The sequence below is a fragment of the Rhinatrema bivittatum genome, chromosome 1 (assembly GCF_901001135.1).
Source record: "Rhinatrema bivittatum chromosome 1, aRhiBiv1.1, whole genome shotgun sequence".
Taxonomy (NCBI): domain Eukaryota; kingdom Metazoa; phylum Chordata; class Amphibia; order Gymnophiona; family Rhinatrematidae; genus Rhinatrema; species Rhinatrema bivittatum.
Window position 1 is genome coordinate 214,322,365 of NC_042615.1, and position 23,518 is coordinate 214,345,882.

The 23,518-nt window shown below is 44.5% G+C and overlaps 1 protein-coding gene across 3 annotated transcripts in view; it reads left to right on the forward strand.

The window, feature by feature from the left end:
* The window catches only part of SORCS2 (sortilin related VPS10 domain containing receptor 2), a 1,741,628-nt gene that overhangs the window by 1,352,947 nt on the left and 365,163 nt on the right, over positions 1-23,518 (forward strand). For all 3 annotated transcript variants that reach the window (XM_029591638.1, XM_029591649.1, XM_029591657.1), the window contains exon 6: positions 18,912-18,976. In XM_029591638.1, the coding sequence (XP_029447498.1) occupies positions 18,912-18,976 (65 nt within the window). The remainder of the gene's footprint in view (positions 1-18,911; positions 18,977-23,518) is intronic.

The following is a 23,518-nucleotide window of genomic DNA, read 5'->3' on the forward strand; positions in this document are numbered from 1 at the left end:
TCAGCTTCACTGGTATCACACATTTAGAGGCTTCCCTGCTGGAGACATCTACTAAGTTGCAACAGTAATAAGTTACCACATTAGTGTCCATTGCCTCCAGTTCCCTTCGGGAACAGTCTCTCGCAAAGTGTCCTTGCTCCCCACAATGGAAGCATGTCAAGCCGACTGAAGGTTGCCGCTGGGATGACCGGTTCAGTCAGGCCTGTCCCGAAGGCTCCAGGCTTTGACATTTTCTCTCTATGTTGAGGGGTTACTCTTGGCAGGATGGTGGTATGAGCATTTTCTGGGCCTGATGGTACACCTCTGCTACCTCCAGGGCTTTTTTCATCTTCAGTTCTGGATAGCCGGCAAACCCACTGCCACATGGGCGGACTGAGACTGCTTTGGAACTGCTCCAACAAAATGGCTTTGGTCACCTCCTCCCCAATTTTCCTGTCTGGATGCAGCCACTTCCAGGTGGCAACTTTGAGGTGGTGAAACAAGTTCCTAGGGTTCTCCCAAACCTGTAAAACTCCTCCTCAAAACATCTGCTGGTATGCTACTGTGGTGATTCCTGCTCTTCGTAGAATTGTTGCCTTGATCTCTGGATATGTGGCTGTCCCCTCTGGATTGGCTGTTTGATAAGCCTATTGGCACTGCCCGGTAAGTACATTTCCCAAGTAAACAGCCCCCCTATCTTCAGGCCAGTCTGCCAGCCTTGCAGAATACTCAAAATTCTTCAAGAATCCCTCTGGATCCTCTCCCAGGGTCATCGTCAGGAGGGATGGTGACACTGGCGGTGCACAGGCCACAGCAGTTTGCACCGCCTGGGCTATCTGCATAAGTGCAGTATGTTGCTGTGTCACCTGCACTTGTAACACTTCCTGCTGGGTAATTTGTGCTTGCAGGGCAATTTGCAGCTGCTGTTGGCCACTGGCAAGAATTTGGATTACTTGCTCTGTTTTAAATGATTGTCTGGGTTAGGAGAGCAAACAAAACAAAACAAAACAAAAAAACCTGCTGGCCTCTCTGGTCCTTACTGCTTGATCCCTCTCTATCAAGATGGGGATAGCTCCCTTTCTTCAGCTGCTACAAGGCAGCACAACAAACAAACTGTTCCACTTCACAGTCCTCCCTAGAGATTGTTTTCTTCCTTCTGTGCCTTGCTTAGAGGGATCCCGTGTAAGGCAGAGGAAACCACACAGAATCTCTGGCTGTGCTTAAAGTGCTCTTTATTTACAGTGATCTTAAAGACACACCTGTGGCAGGAGATAATAGAACAGATTCCTTGAACTCAGGCAGTCTCTAAGCTTTTAAGTACAAGCAGTTTACCAACCTTACAGATAAGTTCTGAGTCAGTATTCTCCTTCACCTCCCCGGGGCTCATCTACCCTGTCTAGGCCCTCAGGTTTTATGCTCAGGGGTTGGACTCCTCCCTCCTCCCAGGTGTTGATTTTGCTACTGTCTGCCTTACTGTGGAAATAGGATTTCTGTAGACACCTTGTTTTTTTTCTGTTTTTGTAGGGCCTCATTGGGATCCCTTCAAATAAGTATGGCCTAATAGTTAGGCCTCGTAGCAAAGCACAGTGGAGGAATGTGTACCGCTTTTGCCATAGCAGCCCCACTAAAGGCTGCTGTATTGGTCAGTTCCTTCTTACATAAAAACAAGTGATCTCTGGTATCTGTGTAGATTGTTGGTTTGGATTTAGAGAGTGGAGGAGTGTTTCCATTCAATTCTTTAAATTTTGCAAAGTAAAGGTCAAATGCCTTGGCTGAGGAGTCTTCGAAAATAAAGAGAGTAGTTTTAAACTTACACTTACTGGTTGATAAATTGGATGTAAAAGATTTTTTAAGTAGATTACTTCTTAAGTGGATTTTTGTTTAGGAGGAAGCTTTTATCCACTCTTCCTACCCTAAAGAGTGGAGGAAGAAGAGAAGTCTTTTTGGTCAACTTGGTGTCCCTTAGATTAGGGGTTATCTCTTGCCAATCTAGTAAGATTGGAAAAGAAAGAGTAGATACCCAAGAGATTCCAGAAACAGGGAAGAGAGAGGAGGATCTGAGCTAACATTCTATAGGCTCAGTCACAGCAAACAGCTAAGGAGGTTCCCATAAACCATACACGATAAGAGAAGAGCAGTTTGAGAGCTCAGGATCCCAGGTATTTGGATGGGAAGCTAACTCAGGGAGGCTTTGCATTCCATTCCAGAGTTTAAAAAAACAGGGACTTGAGGGATTGATCAAGGGATCACAGATTCATTGATTTACAATTTTAAATTTCTTTATGGATAAATCATCTGAGAGAGACATAAGAAATGCCGTATTTCATGTTTGATCTATTTCAGGAGTGGTCATCTCTGGTCCTCGAGAGAGACAAACAGGCCAGGTTTTAGGATGTACACAATGAATATGCCTGAGATAGATTTGCATACAGTGGAGGTAGTGCATGTAGATCTATCTCAGGCATATTCATTGTGGGTATGCCCAAAACCTGGCCTGTTTGTGGCTCTCGAAAACAGGAATTGTTCACCCTTAATCTGTGTAACTGATCCCCAGGTTAGGTGCTTTGTCCTTCATTTTGGGGTGGTACAGGTCCGGTTCAGTTCAGATGGGGAGGATGAATAATCTTCCGGGGTCCTCAGGTGCCAGACAGTTCAGAGAAGGAGCAAGGAAGGAAACAGCAAGGGAAGAAAAATCAGGAAAAACACTCTCAGGATGGTGTTCAGATAAAATAATCTTTACTGCAACTTAGATAAAATAATCCAAGCCACAATAAAAAATAATAAAGAACAGCATGAAAAATGTAATAGCAAGGAAAATGATTGTTAATTTGTCCATCTTACTTCTCTTGTACCATTATATATGGAGAAAAACTGCTCTCCTTGCAATGTGGGAAGACTGGAATGGGGGTTCCAGCATGAAATCATTCACCAAATAGAAGAAAATCCCCAAGCACAAAAACTGCAGGACAACTGTCCCTACGTCAAAAACATCCAACTTCAATTTGTCCAAGTTCTCTTTTCTTCAAACTGCAAAAAACGGTATCACCATCTCAATGTGGTATAGTCCTTTGAGTCCTTGTATAAAAATCTTCTTACCTTTGCTTCCTTAGGTCGCTCAGGCAGCCAGATCCTTGCCCCAGTCCTCTGGGATACCAGGGTACGCCCTTCCCGTTAAACTGGTCAAGTCAAAGTCCAAAAAAATCCTTTAATCCAAAGTCTTTCAATAGCAAAAATATTCAAGTTGTTGAGCAGAAGGCCCTCCCAAAGAGTACTAAGCACTCTTCCTTCTGAGATCCTTTAGAAATTCCCCACAATCCTTCTTAAAGATCCTGAGGGGATCCAGAGCTCCTCAAAAGTATCTGAAATCCTGGGTTGGGTGGGGGGGGGGGGGAATATCAAAATACTAACCCCTCTATTGCTCTGAGATCCTGTGTGAATCTCTAGTTTCTTTCCAATCCACTAATCTTTCTTTCCCACTGCTCAAGACACTGTAGGAGATCTCCGGCTGCCTCCTTCCCTTTGAAGTTCTGAGCAGGCTCCTGGAAAATATACACCCCAGTTGCCATACCCCTCCCAAAAGTTGGGGTTATCACATAGGGAGGCAATAACAATATAAAACGTCTTCTATGGCTACTGAATATTCCAGTTACAAGGGCCATATCAGTGACGGCTTGGACTCTCCATCACATCTGTTTCATCAATAAAGTTGTACTGGAAGGCCAGCTTTGAGTACAGCTTGTTTATTGGCACTCACTGAAGCACCGTACACCTAACACCTAGGGCCTAGGACAGGGGTCTGATTTTCAGGATATCCACAATGAATATGTGTGAGGTATATTTGCATACAATGGAAGCAGTGCATGCAAATATACTTCTCGCATAATTATTGTGGACTTCCTGAAAACCAGACTTGTTTGGGGTACTCCAAGACCAGTGTTGCCTGCCTCCTGGCCTAGGAGAATTATTCTTTCCCCCTTTACAGAGGACCCTACAGTCTGGGATCTGAAAGAAAAAAAAGTGTTACCAGAGACTTTCCCCCGGTACTGCGTGTGCGCCCTGAAAGTCAAGAGGAGAACCCAAATATAGGGATTACATTTAATAGATTTGGCAATATTAGAACCACCAACCACATTGTAGAATGAATTCTTAATCTCAGGGTTTAAGTTCGCTAGTAGTAATAAAGATTTCAAAAAGCCAAGTAACTGAGGGGTTCCCCTGCAGAGGGGAACAATTTTCCTGTCCAGTTAGAAGGATCTAAGAAACAAGCCTCTGGAATCCTGGTCCACTATACCATCTGCTCAACCACTGTTTGCTTTTTTTTTTAAGTCACAAAACAATGCAAGGAAAAAAAATCCCTCAGCACATGGTTTTTATTTTGTGCCCCTAGCAGGGGTTGCATATGTATCCTAGATGATCATACTCTGCTTCATTGATTGATTACTGCCTCTTCACCTACGGCTGTTGTGTCATGCGCAAAATGGAACCCGGACCTGTAAGATTCATGCTTGGGATTTATAGATTCTATTTCTAGAATATACTCCTGAATAATTTTTGGAGCATGAAAATCCCAAGTACAAAGCAATTCCAAGCTATTTTAAAAATTGTAGTCATTTATCGTTTTGAATGAGATTATGAAGAGACCTATGTTTATTCTTGGCACTTCGAGTTTTCAGGGAGGGTTCCCTCAGCTTAATAACCACTTTGTTTCAGGGTGCAAATAAAGGGGTATACAGGAGAAAACCCCAGGTCCACCTTAAACCTGATTTATCAGGGAATGGTGGTCCTGAGCAGAGGCCTTTGGGAAAGGAATATATGGTAACTACTCAAGTCTGTAAGTTGTATATTGCACTTGTTTGTTGAACTGCGAAGAATAGCAGCGCTGTTATGTTTGTTCTGGTCAGAAATGAAGATGTTTATGAGAGACTTGCCAGTGTCCAGCCTGAAGTCTGGCTACCCCAAGACCGCTCACGGTACCACAGTGCATGAAAGCATGTTTTTTTTTCCATGGCAAGCACTCGACAACCAGAATATGAAACAAAAATAAAGCTTTGTTCTCTCTCCACTAGCTACACAGAAGCTGCACACTTTTCTTTATTCTGGGACAAGGCCAGGCTTGTTAATCCTTTTACCTCTCTCCCCAGGAGCTGTCTATATCCCCAGCTATTTTAAAGTTAGCCAAATAAGTATATCTGGTCAACCTTAGGGCGCCCTATGGCGCGACCATATTTAGCCACATAAGTTAAGCGACTAACTCTGAATATCAAAGTTATCACATAACTAATGTGGCTAACTCTGGCCCACCCCAAAATGCCTCCTGCCTGCCCCCATACCACTCCCGATTTATGCAGCTTCAAATATCAACACTTTGCCATTTAGACAGATAACTTTTCACTTATCCGTCTAAATGGCATTTGAATATCGACCTCATGGTCTTTGCAGTAACTTAAATAAGAGGATCCAAGTTAAGATGACAAAAAATAAGAATCAATATACACCCAGGGGCTACACTTCAGTACTGGAATAAACAAATATATCAGGCTTTGTCTACAAGCAAGCAGGAACAGCAAGCAGGAGGTCTTCTCTAAATGGTAGGTTAGCATTCCTAAGCAGGAGCAGCATGGAGGAGCTGGAGTGACTGGATGGCCTTTTCCTTACAGCTTTCTCTTGTGACTTTATAATTTTGGTTTAACTTCAAAGGAGATGCTAAATTGCTGAAAAACATTGGCATTGTGGAATTGTCATTGCGTAGTGAGAAACGTCTTGCCTGATTACTGGACTCCACGCAACAAGAAATATATATTATTCTTCAGGTTGTCTTCCCACCTTCCTGCATTCCCTGTATCATTCAGTCTGTTGATAAGCTGTAGCAAGGAATGATGCCATTTAAATTACCTTTTAACAGTTTATAAAGCTGGCATTTAGTTTGGGTTATGTTTTATTTTTCTCTTCAAATAGTGGTGCTGTGCTGTCTGGATTGATCAAAATACCAACATACCCATTTCTGAACTCTCCTTCTTCTATTGGTCTTTCTTCAAAACTCTTTCTCTTTGCCACAATGTATATTTTCTATAGGTATATATACTTTTTAGAATAAAAGGCAAATGACAATCAGTCGCACATCCTATACTCTGACATTTTTATTATTTGCATTTCACCTTTCATAACACTTCAGAGCAGATTGCATTCATGCGTTGAAGGTATTTCTCTATCCCCAGGGGGCTTACAAACTCAAGGGCTCATTCACAAAGCCACGTTAGGTCAATTACCATGTGATAAATGGCCAAGCGCAGAGATAACGCCAGGTATTTCAAATACCACAGGGACAATACCACGGGATTCACAAAGTGGCGGTGAATCAATCCCCTCTGAGAAAATTACCACCGCTCAGGAAATGAGCCCCTAAGTTTGCACCTAAAGCAGTGGAAAATGAAGAGACGTGTCCAAGGTGACGAGGAGTGTCAGCAACATTTGAACCCTGGCTTCCCTGGTTTGCCACCTGCTGCAGCAGCTTATGTTATGGTGGAATGACCAAATAAGAAGAGCTTTCAACAAGTTTAAAGAATAATTTCCCAGAATTGGTCCCATTAATCAGCTCTAGTGCTGCAGCCCAGGAGACTCGGCTTTGATTCTCCAGTCCAGCAGGGCTGATGGAGGCTTGGTTACATCACAGAAAGAATGTAACCAAAAGGTGCAAGGTCTGCACCAAAAGACACATGATATGTGACTGAAGCACCTAAATATATACACCCTAGAAGAGAGGAGAGACAGTGGAGGATTGATATAGACTTTTAAATACTGAAAAGTAGGGATGTGCAGAGCAAAATTTTATGTTCATATTTTTTATGTCCGAAAGGGGGTCCCACTTGCGGCCAATATGGACATAAAAAAAATCCAATGAGTTGGGTATATGTACATATGTGCAAAAAAAAAATTTAAACCCCCTCACCCTCCTTAATCCCCCCCCCAGACTTACCACAACTCCCTGGTGATCGAGCGAGGAGTGAGGACGTCATTTCTGCAATCCTTGGCGAGAAGCATGTGACGTCGGTGGCACGTCGACTGACGCGGCGTCACGTGATTCCCGGCTCGTTCGCGCCGGACGGCTCGTTCGGCCCAAAAAGAACTTTTGGCCAGCTTGGGGGGGCCCCCCCAAGCTGGCCAAGGATTGCAGAAATGGCGTCCTCACTCCTCGCTCGATCACCAGGGAGTTGTGGTAAGTCTGGGGGGGGGATTAAGGAGGGTGAGGGGGTTTAAATTTTTATTTTGGCTCAACAATCGCGATTTCCCACATATCGAACATATCTATGTTCGATATGTGGGAAATCCGATCGTTTATGTCGAATCAATTTTTTAAGTAAAAAAAAAATATGAGTTGCGTTTTACTAATGCGGTCAATCCGAATGCACACCCCTACTGAAAAGTATTAATAATGCACAAGAATCAAACCTTGTCCAGTGGAAAGGAAATTGTAGAACTGCGGGTCATGATATGAAGCCCCAAGGGGCTAGACCCAGGAACAATGCCAGGAAATATATTTTTTTTAACAAAAAGGAAGGCAGATGCCTGGAATGCCCTCTTGGAAGAGGTGATAAAGACAAAACCGATAACAGAATTCCAAAGGGGCCAATGCAATAAATGAGCACGGAAAACGGACACTCAGTGTTGAGCACCCGCTTTCCTAACACATGCCCAGGCACCTTTCCTGGGCGCTCAATGCAATATTTCAATGAGGGATCGTGCTGCCAAGGAGGCGCTAGGGCAACTGTGCCCCCCTAGCACCTCCTTGGCAGTGGGTACCCAGGAGAGGTTGGCTGTCAGCTCAATTTTACGAGCATCCATTTCTCTAACCTGACCGCCACACTTTATAAAAACATGTTTTTGTTAAACCTTTTAAACTTTTTGTTTCCTCCAACTTAATATCACCACGATATTAAGTTGAAGGGTGTACAGAAAAGCGGTATTTTCTGCTTTTCTGTATAACGTTTAGGGCTGCTCAGAAATTGACGCCTGCTCTGGGCAGGCGTTAATTTCTGAGTGTAAAAATGTGTGGGTCGGGCACACGTTTTTTTTTCTTAGATCAGGGGTGAAGAACTAATAGCCTCATCAATATGCATTTGCATGTGATAAGTGCTATTATTTTCGACGTGGGTTGGGCGCGCGTTTTAGATGTGCTAATCCCCTCATAGCATAAGGGACTGTGGATGCGCATCCAACCAAGGGTTAAATAGTGCGCTCGCCTGAGCGCACTGTTTTGCATCAGCCCCAATGAGAGTGGGATAAACACAGTGGGGCAGATTTTCAAAGGGTTATGCTCGGCGACGCGTTCAAGCCCCGGGACGCGCGTATGTCCCAGGGCTTGAAAAAGGAGGTGGGGAGTGGGCGGGGCGGGGTGGTCCGGGGGCAGGGCTGGAGCATCCAGGCTCAATGGCCATTTGCTGCTGTGCCCGGGATCGCAGGCCGGCCGTCAGCCGGCGCGCGCAATCTACACCTGCCCGGAGGCAGGCGCAACTTGAAGATCAAAGGTCAGGATGGGGGTTGAGGTAGGGCTGGGGGGCGGGTTAGGTAGGAGAAGGGAGGGGAAGGTGGGGGGTGGCGGAAGGAAAGTTCCCTCCAAGGCTGCTCCGTTTTCGGAGCAGTCTCGGAGGGAATAGGGAAAGCCATCGGGGCTCCCCTAGGGCTCAGCGCCCACAAGGTGCAAAAGTGTGCACCCCCTTGCACGTGCCGACCCCGGATTTTATAACATGCTGCCAGTGCCACTGTAAATTTATTCCATCCAAAATGTCACTGGCCAAGTCCCAATCCAGGCTGGCATCATTTATTAAGGAAGACATTAACAACTGTGCTGGCCTTGGTCTGCCAGCACCATTTCTAAGCATACCTCCAGTGGGACTGGAGCAACGGGGTATCACTCCTGCTCCATGAGGAAAGAGAAAAGTATGGTAACGGGGTTGAGTGGATTGGGGATATCAGAGGGCAGGTCTGGGAGCGTGTGTTTTTTCTGCTTCTGGAGCAATAATTTTTTGTTTTGTTAAGAACATAAGCATTTGCCATGCTGGGCCAAACCAAGGGTTCATGAAGCCTAGCATCCTGTTTCCAACAGAGACCAAACCAGGCCACAAGAACCTGGCAAATACCCAAACACCAAGAAGATCCCATGATACTGATGCAATTAATAGCAGTGGCTATTCCCTAATGGACTTCTCCTCCAAGAACTTATCCAAACCTTTTTTGAACCCAGCTACATTAACTGCATTAACCACCATTTACCAAATATGTGAGGTCATGATAGAGATAACATAATTCAAGTGCTACTAAGTGTCAGATGTTATTACTGTTGCACTGGAGGTAGACCTTGGCCTGGTGCAGGATTGGTACTAACCACGTCCTCTGGTAACAAATTCCAGAGCTTTATTGTGCATTGAGGGGTCGATTTAAAATTTTACGAACGCGGGGTACATTTGTGTGCGCTACCCGGCGCGCACAAATGTACAACCGATTTTATAACATGTGCGCGCTGCCGCGAGCATGTTACAAAATCTGGAGTCGGTGCGTGCAAGAGGGTGCACACTTGTGCACCTTGCACGCGCCGAGCCCAAGGAGAGCCCCGATGGCTTTCCCCATTCCCACCGCTCCAAAATTGGAGCGGCCTCGGAGGGAACTTTTCTACCGCTCCCCCCCACCTTCCCCTCCCTTCCCCTATCTAACCCACCCCCATCCCTAACTAAATCCCCCATCCCTAACTAAATTCTGCAACAAAGGCATACCTTTGTTGCAGAAGGTATGCCTGCTTCAGGCAGGCATAACTTGCACGTGCTAGCTGGCTGCCAGCACACCATCCCCCAACACAGGCCGCTGTGCCGGAGGACTCGGGACCGCCCCGGGACCACACCCGGACCACCGCCACGGCCCCAGCCCCGTCCTGGCCCGCCCATTTTTGAAAGCCCCGGGACATTCGCACATCCTGGGGCTTGTGCGCGCCGCCGAGCCGTGAAAAATAGGCTTGCTGCATGCAGGGGTAGGTTTTCTGGGGTTACATGTGAAAATCTACCCCTAAGTGAAAATCTACCCCTGAGTGAAAAATAATTTTATCCGATTAGTCTTAAATGTGCTACTTGCTAACTTCATGGAATGCCCCCTAGTCCTTCTATTATTCGAAAGTGTAAATAACTGATTTTTATCTACTCGTTCAAGACCTCTCATGATCTTAAAGACCTCTATCATTTTCCCCCTCAGCCGTCTCTTCTCCAAGCTGAACAGCCCTTACCTCTTCAGCTTTCCTCATAGGGGAGCTGTTCCATCCCCTTTATCATTTTGGTTGCCCTTCTCTGTACCTTCTCCATCGCAACTATATTTTTTTTGAGATGCGGCGACCAGAATTGTACACAGTATTCAAGGTGTGGTCTCACCATGGAGCGATATAGAGGCATTATGACATTTTCCATTCTATTTAAACATTCCCTTTCTAATAATTCCTAACATTCTGTTTGCTTTTTTGACTGCTGCAGCATACTGAGCTGATGATTTTAAAGTATTATCCACTATGATGCCTAGATCTTTTTCCTGGGTGGTAGCTCCTAATATGGAACCTAACATTGTGTAACTACAGCAAGGGTTATTTTTCCCTATATGCAACACCTTCACTTGTCCACATTAAATTTCATCTGCCATTTGGATGCCCAATCTTCCAGTCTTGCAAGGTCCTCCTAGTATTTCTTTAATTTTTTTCTTCAGTTTTTTATCTTCCACTTGTTTTTGTTTTGTTTTTTTTAACAAAAAGAAACAACTGAAATGAAAAATAAAATGTAACAAAAAAATGTATGTGTGAACAGCCGTAAAAATTGGTAGTTAGAAAACCTCATTGATATTGCCTTAGGAGAAGATGCAAATTGGAAGGAAAAGGAGAGATGTTAATGATTTAGCTTGTTTTAACGGGCAGTTGTATTGATGAATAAAGTGTTTTGCTAGTTGTAAAGTACAATAAAAGTAAATACTGTCAGGGAAGAGCAATTGCTTTGATCGCATGGTCAATAAACTAGGCCTGTAGTGGATATGAAATTCTACTATTCTTCCAAGCATCAAAAAGTTGAAATGGTTTATGGCTGATGATGAAGTGGAATAGTTAATAAAGTGATAAATATGGGACACTCAGATGCTAAAGGTTTAATTGATTACAGCAAGTTGTAATTCAAGATATTAAATAGTGTTGAGCATTAGGAGACAAAAGTCAGACATTTGTGCTGACAGCAGGCCGTGGCTAGTTTACTTTATTGTGAATCATCCTACTAGATTTTTTCAAAATAGGGATTCTGAGTCACACACAAGGCTCCTAATTCTCTGCTTGATGGTTAAATTAAATGGCAATGGGTCTGGAATTATAACCCCCAAAATTTCAGAATTCGGCAGCACATGTGCAGTGTAAACTATTTCTTAATATTGACATACAGATAATGGGAAATTTTTGCATGTGGAAGGAAAATGTTTCTTTTCCTAATTATATATTGAAAACCAGGCTATTATAGCTACTTAATTATTTAAGTGAATAGCATAAGCAAACCTTATTGGATCTCTCTTGAACACCACCCCTGTTGGGGAAATTTGTTCAATATAACTTTCAACAACAAATCCCTAGAAAGAGCAGATTGCCTCAATCTGTTCTTATTCACTCACGGGCGAATTTTCAAAGCCCGGCGCGCACAAATTCTGGGAGATACGCACATGGCTGGCCTCTGGGCACGCCAAGTGCATTTTAGAAATGACCTGGCCATGTGCGTATCTCCTGGTATGCGTAGAAGTGCCGGGCCATGCAAAAGGGGTGGGCCGGGAGCAGGGTCTGGGCGGGTCAGTGGCGTGGCGGGGGCTGGCCGGTACAGTACCATTTTGCGCTGTCCCGGGGAAGCGCGTGCTGGCAGCCGGCTAGCGCACAACTTACTTCTGCTCCTTAAAGCAGGTAAGTTGTAAAACAAAAACATTTAAAGGAGTTAGGATGGGTTTAGGGATCAGGGAGGAGAGGAGAAAAGGTAAGAAGGGTAGTTAGGGGGAAAGGGAAGTTTACTCCCAGCCCGCTCCTTAATTGGAGAGGACTGGGAGAGAACTAGGAAAGGCCTACTCACATCGCCACACGTACATTTTTAAAATCTCCCCCTTGTGCGTGTGAGAGGCCACCCGCTCGCACATGCGTGCACAAATATTAAAATCCGGCATGCATGTGCATGCGGGCATCGGATTTTATAAACACGCGCGTGCCACTGCACGCATGTTATAAAATCACCGTGTCCATGTGCACGCACCAGGAACTGCGTGCACATGGACGCACATGCACTTGTTTGAAAATCTACCCCTCAGTGTATGTGTTCAGTACCCATTTTGGATACGCAGTTAGAGGGCAATTTTCAGGATGCAGATTGGCTATCTGAAAATTGCCCAGCCCTTATCTGGCTAATAGTAAGTGTTAGGATCAACAATTTGGGTACTTTTATCTGGGTAAAAACTAATAAAGCCTGGGAGGAGGCACATTAAAGTCGGAGAAGGCATATAATATGCGTAGATTACATTTCCAAATCTACACGTGTTATTTTCAAGTGAAAGAAAATACAGAAAATTCAGATATAAAACTGTGGTGGCTTCTTGTCCTGATACTAAGCAATGCTTAATTTTAATTTGTATTGCTTCTCCACTGCTTCCCTTCAGGGATTCAAGCACGCCATTAGTTCAGACAGAAGCAAAGACTCTCTGCCCTTAATTAGTCTGATTCTCATGACTTTCCTGAAAGGAGAAGATTCTGCTAGATTTTACTGTCAGCGATCCAAAATTGTATGTAATATTACTGCTGAACAATTTGCTTACATCACCCCCAGAAGAGGCTAAAATTAAAAGGAGCCTTATGTTAAATAATATTAACATCAATAACAGCAGAGCTGGCATCAGTCCAACGAGAATATCACTGTGATACAAGAAGAGAAGCAATATTATTGCTCAAGGCCTCTACAGTGCGTGAATTCTTTTTGAAGGAGACTGTATATATAAAATAGAAATGCTCTCTTTCCAGGTAAAGACTGGTGCAGATGATCATTTACATACTTTTGCTTTCCCTACTTCTTGGTGTGGCTGCCAGGGAAGCTTGGTAATGTTTACCTAAGCACTAGGAATGAACAAAAGGCCATTTTCAGGAATTTTACCATAGATCCAAACTGTGAGGAATGCTTTTGAAAACAGAGCTCCCTATTACTTTTCCACCTACTCAGGGGAATCTTTATTTATTTATTTATTTTGTTGATAGTGGTGTAGGAAAAAGACTGTAAGCTCAGTGCAATATGAGCATAGGCACTGACTTATACCACCATTAAATGTATCAGCCTCAGTGAGCTAGAGAGCCTAAGTTGTCTTGAAAGCTCATACACTGTGGTGTATTTGAATTATTCTTATACTGGACCATTAAAAGGTATCACAGGACAAAATTTCTAGTTTTCTCCATGACCAGTTGAAAGTTACATTTAACTGCTACTAGAAAGCTGAACTCTTTGGCCTCGATATAGAGTAAAAAAAAATTTGCCTTAAACGTCGGCGCACAGTTTCTATGATCACGCATTTTAAAAAAGAGTCCACTCTCCATACAATAAGCTAATGGTATGCTAATGCATCAGGAGCTTCAAAAAAGCAGATTAACCTAAAAATGTGCTCACAAAAATATGCTTGGGGTGCACAAAACACAGTTTATGCCCTTTGTCCTGGCAGAAAATATGATTTATGCCCCTAAAGGTTGTATGCACAAATATGAGAGAAAACAAGTATCATGTGCATAAAACATGATTTGCGCCCAAACTGTGTTTTCTGTACGTAAATTCTGAGTAAAGAACCCCTACACCACAAATTCCAGGTTCGAACCCATAGTTCAACACTAACCCCAAAACCTTACTCCACCTTTGACCAGGAGTTACATTTCCAGCGTTAGGACAATATGAGTTAAGCCTACAGATACCTCTCTGCATGGGAGAGTAATAGCTAATGCCTTGATTAACATGGAATGTGCACGGAGAAACGCTAAATTGTAATCCACACTGGACATACTTTTGTATATGTGGAATATAAGACCTACTAAATAAATAAATAATGTGTGCATACATTTGTATTCATGTTTGTATGCATGTGTTTTTTGCATGTTAAACTCCTTGTTACATGCGGAGTAAAATTGCATGCATGAAACATATGCGTACAACTGCATCGGGGCCTGAGTAGTGTTGCCACTTGACCCAGCTCAGCTGTGACAGGCTGCCCAAATTTTGTTTTTATCTGAACGCATATATGGATTTGCTGTCCTGTTTTGCAATAGTTGATTAGAATTAGAAGTCAACAGATGCAAGGGGCAAAATCAGAACTGGCTTAGCCTGTCAGGGCAGATCTGGGTCAGAAGTACCTTTAGGGTGAGCAAATTGATACCTGCAGTTTACTTTTTTGTATTTTGTATTTTTACATATATTCTTACAAGCATTGTTTCAGGGTTTATAGAAACCATATCCCCATGATCGTCCTCCAAATCCTTTATTTCCAGGTTAACCGACTTTTCAGCTTCAAATGCAGAATTTAAAGCTGAAATTTGGATTTTGGACTTCAGGGAGAAGGTCAGGGTCAGAAACAAAAATTAAAGGGCACACAAAGTCCACCATCTGTCAAATAAAAAGGGCAAATGTTACAACCAGATGAAGAACATCTGGAAGGACTATGTACATTCACTGTCTGGTGAAGTCTTGCTGTATTTACAGTTTTAAAGGATCAGATGGAGAGCTAAGACTATACAGAGAAATGACAGCAAGTGCTCCCAGCAGGGTGGGGAGGGGACAGGAGGGGAGGGGGATGGAGGGGGGGTGGGTAGGGAAATTTGAGGGTCCAGGATTAAAACGTTTAGAGATCACACAGTGAATAAGTGAATGTCTCAGTTCCCTGTGACCTTCAACATATAACAGTGCACACATGCATATTCTATACGTTTCTCCTTGTTACATGAATTAAGGTATAAGTGGTTGTTTTAGTTATTATCAGGTCTGTTACACCACATGTTAACAATTGAGGTATTTGTAAATGACCCCGTTACGTATATTGCCTGTTTAGACTGTTTGATTACTGTTAATAAAAAAAACATTTACACACAAAAAAGGGGCAAAAGTCATAAGAACATAAGAAATTGCCATGCTGGGTCAGACCAAGGGCCCATCAAGTCCAGCATCCTGTTTCCAACAGAGGCCAAAACCAGGCCACAAGAACCTGGCAATTACCCAAACACTAAGAAGATCCCATGCTACTGATGCAATTAATAGCAGTGGCTGTTCCCTAAGTAAACTTGATTAATAGCCGTTAATGGACTTCTCCTCCAAGAACTTATCCAAACCTTTTTTGAACCCAGCTACTTTAACTGCATTAACCAGCATTTACCAAATATGTGAGAACATGATAGAGATAACATAATTCAAGTGCTACTAAGTGTCAGATGTTATTACTGTTGCACTGGAGGTAGACCTTGGCCTGGTGCAGGATTGGTACGGCCCTCTGGTCGGACCCAGAGAGCGCCTGCCACCAGGAGGCGGAGCACACAAGGAGACAGAAGCTAGCTGGAGCTTTGCCAATAACAGTTCGGGGTTTCTGCAGGTTGAGCCCTTGGGTTCCCGGACCGCCTGGACTTAGTTGCGCTTCAGATGGTCTCCCGAAGAGGTAGCAGAGGGGTGTGCCCACCATGAGCAAGGGTGGCCGGCTGATGCTGAAAGGATGGACCAGACCTGAACTGGAAGCTCCGGAGACCTAAGGGAGGTAACAGTTCAGGAAGGTTCTCCGGGTGAGGCAGGCAGCGCCTGCGGGTCTAGTCTGGTGAAGGCCGCTGGTTAAATCCAAGCAGGTTGGTCTGGTAGTCACGGTAGGCCAGAAGAGAGTGTCCGTGTGAAGCGCAAGGGTCAAAGCCAGAGTATCCATCCAGAAGTTGTCAGCCAAAGCAAGGGTCAATACCAAGGTCAGTCCGAGCGTAGTCAAGGCAAGTGAGGGTCAGTTCCAGGCAGCAGACGAAGAGAATGGTCAGGCAGACAGTGGTCAGTTCCAGGCAGCAGACGAAGAGAGTAGTCAGGCAGGCTGAGGTCAGTACCAGAGATCAGTCCAAAAAGGTGTTACCTGAGTGAGGACAGAGGAAGGATGCTGGAACAAGGATCAGATACAAGGAACTGGCAAACCAGTACACCAAGGTGTCGACCCGATTGCCAAGGCGAGGTCCTGGGGGCAGGACCTCGCTTTATATAGGGCTTCTATGTGATGTCATCAATTCACGTCCGAGTCGGGTTTCCCACGCTTGGTCCTTTAAATATTGAGACTTTGGCCGTGCGCACACCTGCACCTAGGGGCGGGGCCGAAGTGGCTGAAGATGTAGAGCCCGGACAGGAGCTCCGCTGTGAGGCCTGTGGTGTGGAGGAAGCCGGAGAGGGCCGTGGTGAGCGACGGGGATGGCGGGAGCTGGCAGCAGCGGCGAGACCGGAGCTAGTTGGGGGCTGCGCAAGGTGAGCAGGCCCGGTCGCGGCACCCACACTGCCGGGACACTCAACAATTACACCTACCTAAGTAATTTCCCTTTGAAAATCAGCTTCATATAGAAATACGCATTGCACCTGCTATACTGCGCATACAATTGAAAATGTCAGTGTATGCATGATGATGCCTCACCTCCCCTAAATACAATCCGTGGAATGTTTTTATTTTAATCCTACATGTACTTTTAGCAGGACTGAGGATGGCATTGTTCAACCAGTTTAATGTACCCAGTGCCCCTTCCAACAATCTCCCAATTAAAGATGAAGTTCCTTCCAGGCTGTCAGACCTCTTCTCCTCAGATCCCATGCCTTCCAAATCCAATAGCTCTCCTTCTACACCCTGACTTTAGATCAAGCACCCTCTGGGATTGCTGGACCCACCGCCTGCCCTCAATCCAAGATGAAGCCTTCTCCAGGGGCTCTGGACTCCCTACTGATCCAAGTTCAAGCTCCCTTCCTCCCTCTCCCCCTCCCCCTCAGGGCTGCCTGCTGGAGCTCTGTTCCACCTCGTGATTGAAGATGAAGCCCCTCCATAGGTCCCAGACTCCCCAAGTGATGTGATTGGGCCTGTGGACATGAAGGGAGACAGTGCTGAGTTTCAGCCTGGGGAGGAAGAAATGGGGAGAGTGCTAGAATCATTCCTGGAGGGGTAAGAGAAAAAGTATGTGTGTTTGCGTGTATAAAATTATTTAGGGAGTTACTTAGTTTTTGTGAAGAACGTTGTACTGTGATAGAAATTAGTGGAACAAAGTCACCAATACAGCTAATATAACTGCTTGACATAAGGCCTATAATTTCTAAGAATAAATATGCTTTTTTTCTTAGCTTGCTTGTAACAACACACGCACATGTTATAAAATTAGCTATCCGCACCCAATTTTATATTGGTATGCACATGTGCATGCAAGGGGAGGGGAATTTTATAACATCTACACGGTGATGCAATCGAGTATTTCCCCAGTTCCCTCTCAGACCGCTCCTTTATTGGAACTTCCTAACCCCCTAGCTTACCTGCCTCCCTATCTTCCTCAACCCCTGAAACCTACCTAACTACCCTTCTTTTTTTTCTTTTTCAACTTACCTGCTGCTCTACAGAGCAGCAGTAAATTGCACGTGCCAGCCAGCTGCCAGCACGCACTTCAGCAGTATAGCACTTAATGATGCTGTCCCAGCCTACCCTCGCCCCACTCCCACCCACCACTTTTTTTTAGTGGCTCTTCTGCACATTCAGAGAGATATGCGCGTGGCTGCAGGCCTTTGTAAAAGCCCGCGGCACACGCACATCCCCGCCATGCATGTATCTCCCAGTATAGGCGTGCATAGGACTTTTAAAATTAGCTCATTACTCAGGAGGCTAATGATGCAGATATCAGGGAAAACAAGACATTTGCAATAAATCCACATCCAACAAGACATTTGCAATAAATCCACATCCAACTTTGCTGATATGATTAGACAGACAGATGACGTCTCAGCAGATGACAAAAATGTATGGGAGTAGCCCAGAGAAGAAACTAGGACAAAGGTCAGAAGAATTAACATAAAAAGAGCAACTTCAGACTAACTGTTTGTAATCAGAGAAAGAAAAGATCAGAAAAAAAACTTGTTGGACATTATAGTGGTTAATGACGTGATTGATGAACTGTTCCTGATTTCCCAGTGCTGTGTTTTCATCTTTCAAATATATATAAGACACACACTGGAAACTGAAGGGAAGCAAAATCTAATCTTATATACTTTCATTGCTTATTCTCAGACTTATAAATAAAAACTTCTTTACTTATAAGTGTGTTGTGTATTGTATGAAAAAATAACCACCAATTTGCCTACCCACTAAATTGAGAAAGAGTGTGTGTGTGTGTGTGTGTGTGTGTGTGTGTGTGTGTGTGTGTGTGTGTGTGTGTGTGTGTGAGAGTGAGAGAGAGAGAGAGAGAGAGAGAGAGAGAGAAAGACCATAGAACGGGAAGGAGAGAGGGAAGGGAGAAAGTTTGTACAGCCCTTCTTCCTGCACCCCACCTCTACTAATCTCTATCAATTTTGGGATCAGAATTCAAAAGTTCATACTTAGGTCATACTAATAATTTAGCCTCTCATAGCTCTTGGTCAGGGATGGACACTGTACTGTACTTGGGAATCATACTGCCAATGTATTATTTGAACAGATTGTTGCTGATTTAACTCTGTATGTGATATTCATTGGTCAAAATCCTATTTTATATGCCAGTCAGAGTGGTGGTTAAATTCAGACAAAATTCAAAATGCGAGTTAAGGTTCTCCTAGCCACAATGAAAAACTTCATTAAAGAAAAGAATTCCCAGCTTAACTTGTTGCCAGTGAGCAGTTTTTATATTTCTTTTTCTCTTATTCTGTTTACAGGGCTGTGGCTGGAGTTGATGCAGATCCTGATTTGGTTCATATGGAAATCCAGGACACTAGCGGAGGTACAGTAATTTAAAAAATATTGCCATTTGAAGTTACAAGACCTACAGTTGCTTTCAGTTGTTCATTCAGCTTTGACTGTTTATATGATATTAGGATGTAGATATTATCATTGGCATAAACAGTGGATACTCCTTTGGGCTTCGAGCTCTATCACAACTGGCCTCTTCTGAGCTATGGCACCATGAACCTTTATTCTCAACTCCTGCGGGTTTCCCCCTATTTCATTCTAGAACTAGAGAGCATAATATTAGGCTTCAAGGAGGCAGGCTCAGGAATCACATCAGGAAATGTTTCTTCAGGGGTGCTAGCGAGCCTTGATAAAGATGTGTTGTGATTGACCAATCCGGAAGAGGATCCTTGGGCCGACCGCCGGAGGGAGACGGACGGGAGGCAGACTAGATGAAACGATGAATCTTCACCTGGAAACCCGTGACCCCTCCAGAGGAGCTGTAGAGGCCCGGGTCGCTAGGGCTTAGGAGTCTTCGCCCTGGAAGCCCGAGATCCCCCCAGGAGCAGCCTGTAGGGACCCGGACCGCTGGGTCTTAGGTGATAACAGAAGAATCCAAGGAAGCGATACGAACCGGGGTACAAGCAGGCAGAGAGCGGAGTCAGGCAGGCAGAGATCAGGAACCAGGCAGGCAAACGATACCGGAGTCAGGCAGGCAGAAGTCAGGAACCAGGCAGGCAGATAAACGATACCAGAGTCAGGCAGGCAGAAGTCAGGAACCAGGCAAGCAGATAAACGATACCAGAGTCAGGCAGGCTGAAGTCAGGAACCAGGCAGGCAGATAAACGATGGCAACTAGCACTCCGAAGAGAAACCTCGTTGCAAGGCGAATTGCAACTTCAAAAGTCCCGGCTTAAATCCCCTGCTCAATCAGCTGACGTCAAAAGAGGCGTGTCTGCACATCCGGGTGCAGACGCCTCAAAACACGGCTCCTCGCGCGCGCGCGTACCAGGGCTGGGGGGAGGAGTTCCTGACGGCGTCTCCACGAGGAGACGCCGCTGCCATGCGGCCCTGGAGGCCAGAAACCCAGCGGTTCGCGGCGCCACGGAGGAAGGTAAGAGCCCGGTCACTAGGCTAGTGACCGGGATCGTAACAAGATGACCACTTAATTCTTTTGCTTTCCTCCCCTTGCCCCAAGAAAAGTTTAAAAGTTGGAAAGATTCAAATAAAAGTGACTCTAAGGGATAGATTTTAGAAAAGTACGACCGCGCGTACTTTTGTTCGCGCACCAGGAGCAAACAAAAGTATGCCGGATTTTATAAGATACTCGCAGCAACATTTGTGCACCTTGCGCATGCCAAGCCCTGCGCGCTCTGCCCATTCCCGTTCCCTCCGAGGCCACTCCGAAATCGGAGCGCCCTCGGAGGGAACTTTCCTTCGGCCTCCCCACACCTTCCCCTCCCTTCCCCTACCTAACCCACCCCCCCCCAGCCCTATCTACATCCCCCTACCTTTATCATGAAAGTTACGCCTGCCCCAGGCAGGCGTAACTCGCACGCGCCAGTCGGCTGCTGCCGCACAATTCCCCGGCCCAGGAGCGATTTCGGAGGTCTTGGTCATGCCCCTGGGCCGGAACCACACTCCCCCGGAACGCCCCGAACGTTGCGCCGCCCCCCGACATGCCCCCTAGCAAAGCCCCGGGATGTACGCGCATCCCGGGGTTGTGCGAGCCGCCGAGCCTATGCAAAATAGGCTCGGCGCACGCAGGGGGGGTTTTAAAGAGTTACGGGAATAACTTATGCGCATAACCCTTTTAAAATCTACCCCTAAATGTAGTATCAGTTCAAGGTGTTTGCTGAACCTTGTGGTGGCCACAATAAATCTTAGGGCTAAATCCCAATTGTAAAGACATCAGTCCTTTTTCCCCAGGTTGTGTGTTCTTGTCTAATGGGGGAAGACTATTTGTCAAGGCCCAAGGTATGTAGGTGGAATCCCTTCCCTGTTTGTTAATCAGGTCTTTGGAACAGGCACACTAGAAAGAACAGGCTGGACTCACTGGTGGGGTGTTCCAAATTAAAAGTTTAGTTTGATTTGTTTCAGAATAATCAATTTGCATAACCAAAACTGTTTCCAGTTACATTCAGGTTCAGGCTGTTTTCTTGAATCAAAAGATCTTTCTCTCTCTCTCTCTGTGGACTCGGTAAGGAGAGAGGAAACCCGGAATATTGCAAACAGAGCAATGCAAGGTGGCAGAATAAATATGCTCTTTAATTAGCCATTGAGAAAAGAGGAGTCCTCAGGAACTGTGCTGATGCTGCTTTATGCTTCAAGATTGCAATAATTGTGGAAATGTTTTATACTATTTCACATGGTTGTGAAGCTGGGGCAGGGGAGGATGTATATCTGTGGGAGAGGGATGTGCAGAAGAAAAAAACATTTGTTTCATTTCTTTTATTCATTTTGTTGGGACTCCAATTAGTTTTATTAGTTTCAAAGCAAAAGAAAATATTCATTTATTAGTTTGATTCGTTTTTCATTCGTTTATTTATTTATTTATTTATGTATTTATTTATTTGTTACTTTTATATACCGACATTCCTGTAAAGACTACAAATCACACCGGTTTACAATGAACATAACATCGCATTTGAGCTTTACATGGAACAAAGTGAGAGACAAGTAAAAAACTGGGGTACAGGGAAACGAACTAGCCCGTTGAGATACATAACATTACTCAAGATAGTTAATAAATAATACTTAAACGGAACTTGATAAATACTTAAAACTCAATTAACATATTTCAGAACCATAATATGAGAATCAAATCAAGTGGAGAGAATGTGTAGGAAAAGTTTCAAATAAACAATGGATTTTAATAAAGGTGCGAATCTGCAGGCGATCTTTGACAGGTCGGGAACTAAGGTTTAGCACAGAGGGTATGTAAAGTTCTATTGGGAATTACTCTCATGAATGATGTCTCCCTTAAAGTTGGACATTAGTTAGGAACCATGAACCCCGAAAATAAGGATACAAAAATAAAGACATAATGAAGTGAATTGGACAGGCGGAACTGAAATATGAACAGGAGTCTTCATTCTGGGAATGCTAATCTGAAGAGCCATGTTTTGAGGTTTTTTTTGAATGACAGAGGACATGGATCTTGTCGGAGGTCCGGAGGGAGTGCATTCCATTGTGGGGGACCTGCTGTAGATATGGCTCTGTTTCCTTAAGGATGTTTTTGCTGGGGGGGGGGGGGGGGGGTTTAAAGTGCCTTGATAGGCTCTTCTAATCGGTCTGACGGAATTATGAGGACGTAGTTGGATGGTCAGCTCAATAGGGGAGAGATTGTGTAAGACTTTGTGAATTATAGTAAGGACTTTATAGAGGATTCTGTATTTGATAGGCAGCCAGTGGAGGTTATAGAGGATAGGGGAGATGTGATCTCTTTTTTTTTGTGTTCGTCAGAATCCTGGCGGCAGAGTTCTGCAGCATCTGTAGGGGTTTGATGGTGTTTGTGGGAAGGCCGAGAAGGAGAAAGTTGCAATAGTCGATTTTTGAGAAGATGATGGATTGAAGTACCAAGCGGAAGTTGTGAAAGTGTAGGAAAGGTTTCAGTTTTTTTAGGACTTGCAGTTTGAAAAAGCATTCCTTAGTGGTGGTGTTTACAAATTTTTTAAGGCTTAGTTGGTTATCCAAGAGCACGCCAAGATCTCTTACATGGGGCGAGTGATTAAGGTTAGCGGAATGCGAGGAGCTTGGTGCGTTGAGAAGAAGGTTGTTGTCTTCTTGTGAGATAATGAGGATTTCCATCTTGTTGGTGTTGAGGACTAGATTGAGACTGGAGAGGAGCATGTTGATTGACTGGAGGCAGCTATTCCAGAAGCTTAGGGTTTTATATAGAGATTCAGTGATCGGAATGAGAATTTGTATATCATCCGCATAGAGATAATGTGCAATCTTTAGCTTAGAGAGTAGGTGGCAGAGGTAAAAGGTAAATGTTGAAAAGGGTTGGTGAAAGGGAAGATCCTTGGGGGACTCCCAAGTTGGAGCTGACTGGGTGAGATTCTTTATTGTTTATTTTGACTTTGAAAGATCTGTTACAAATGAAGGATTTGAACCAGCTGAGTGCCTATGTCTGCAAGATGGTCTAAGAGGATTGCATGGTTGACGGTGTCAAAGGCTGCAGATAGATCTAAAAGAGCCAGTAGGTATGGTTGTCTTTTATCCATGTTCATGATAATAGAGTCTGTGAGAGAAATTAGAAGGGATTCTGTGTTAAGAGATTTACGGAATCCAAACTGAGATGGAGCTAGGATCTTGTGTTCCTCCAAGTAATCCGAGAGTTGTTTATTGACAATTTGCTCCATACGTTTGGCAATGAGGGGCAAGTTGGCTATAGCACGGAAATTCGCATTTGCCATTAAAGTCAATAGGGGAAGTATTGCAGCCTATTTTTGGCTGCAGAATTGGGGTTTTCTTATCAATTTGGATGAAACTTCTGGGAAGCAATCATCAGAAGGGCAAAAGAGCTCCAAGGTACTTAGACTGTGGCAAAGTGGCACCAAAGTGGCATGAATAGCCTAAGGCACTTTAA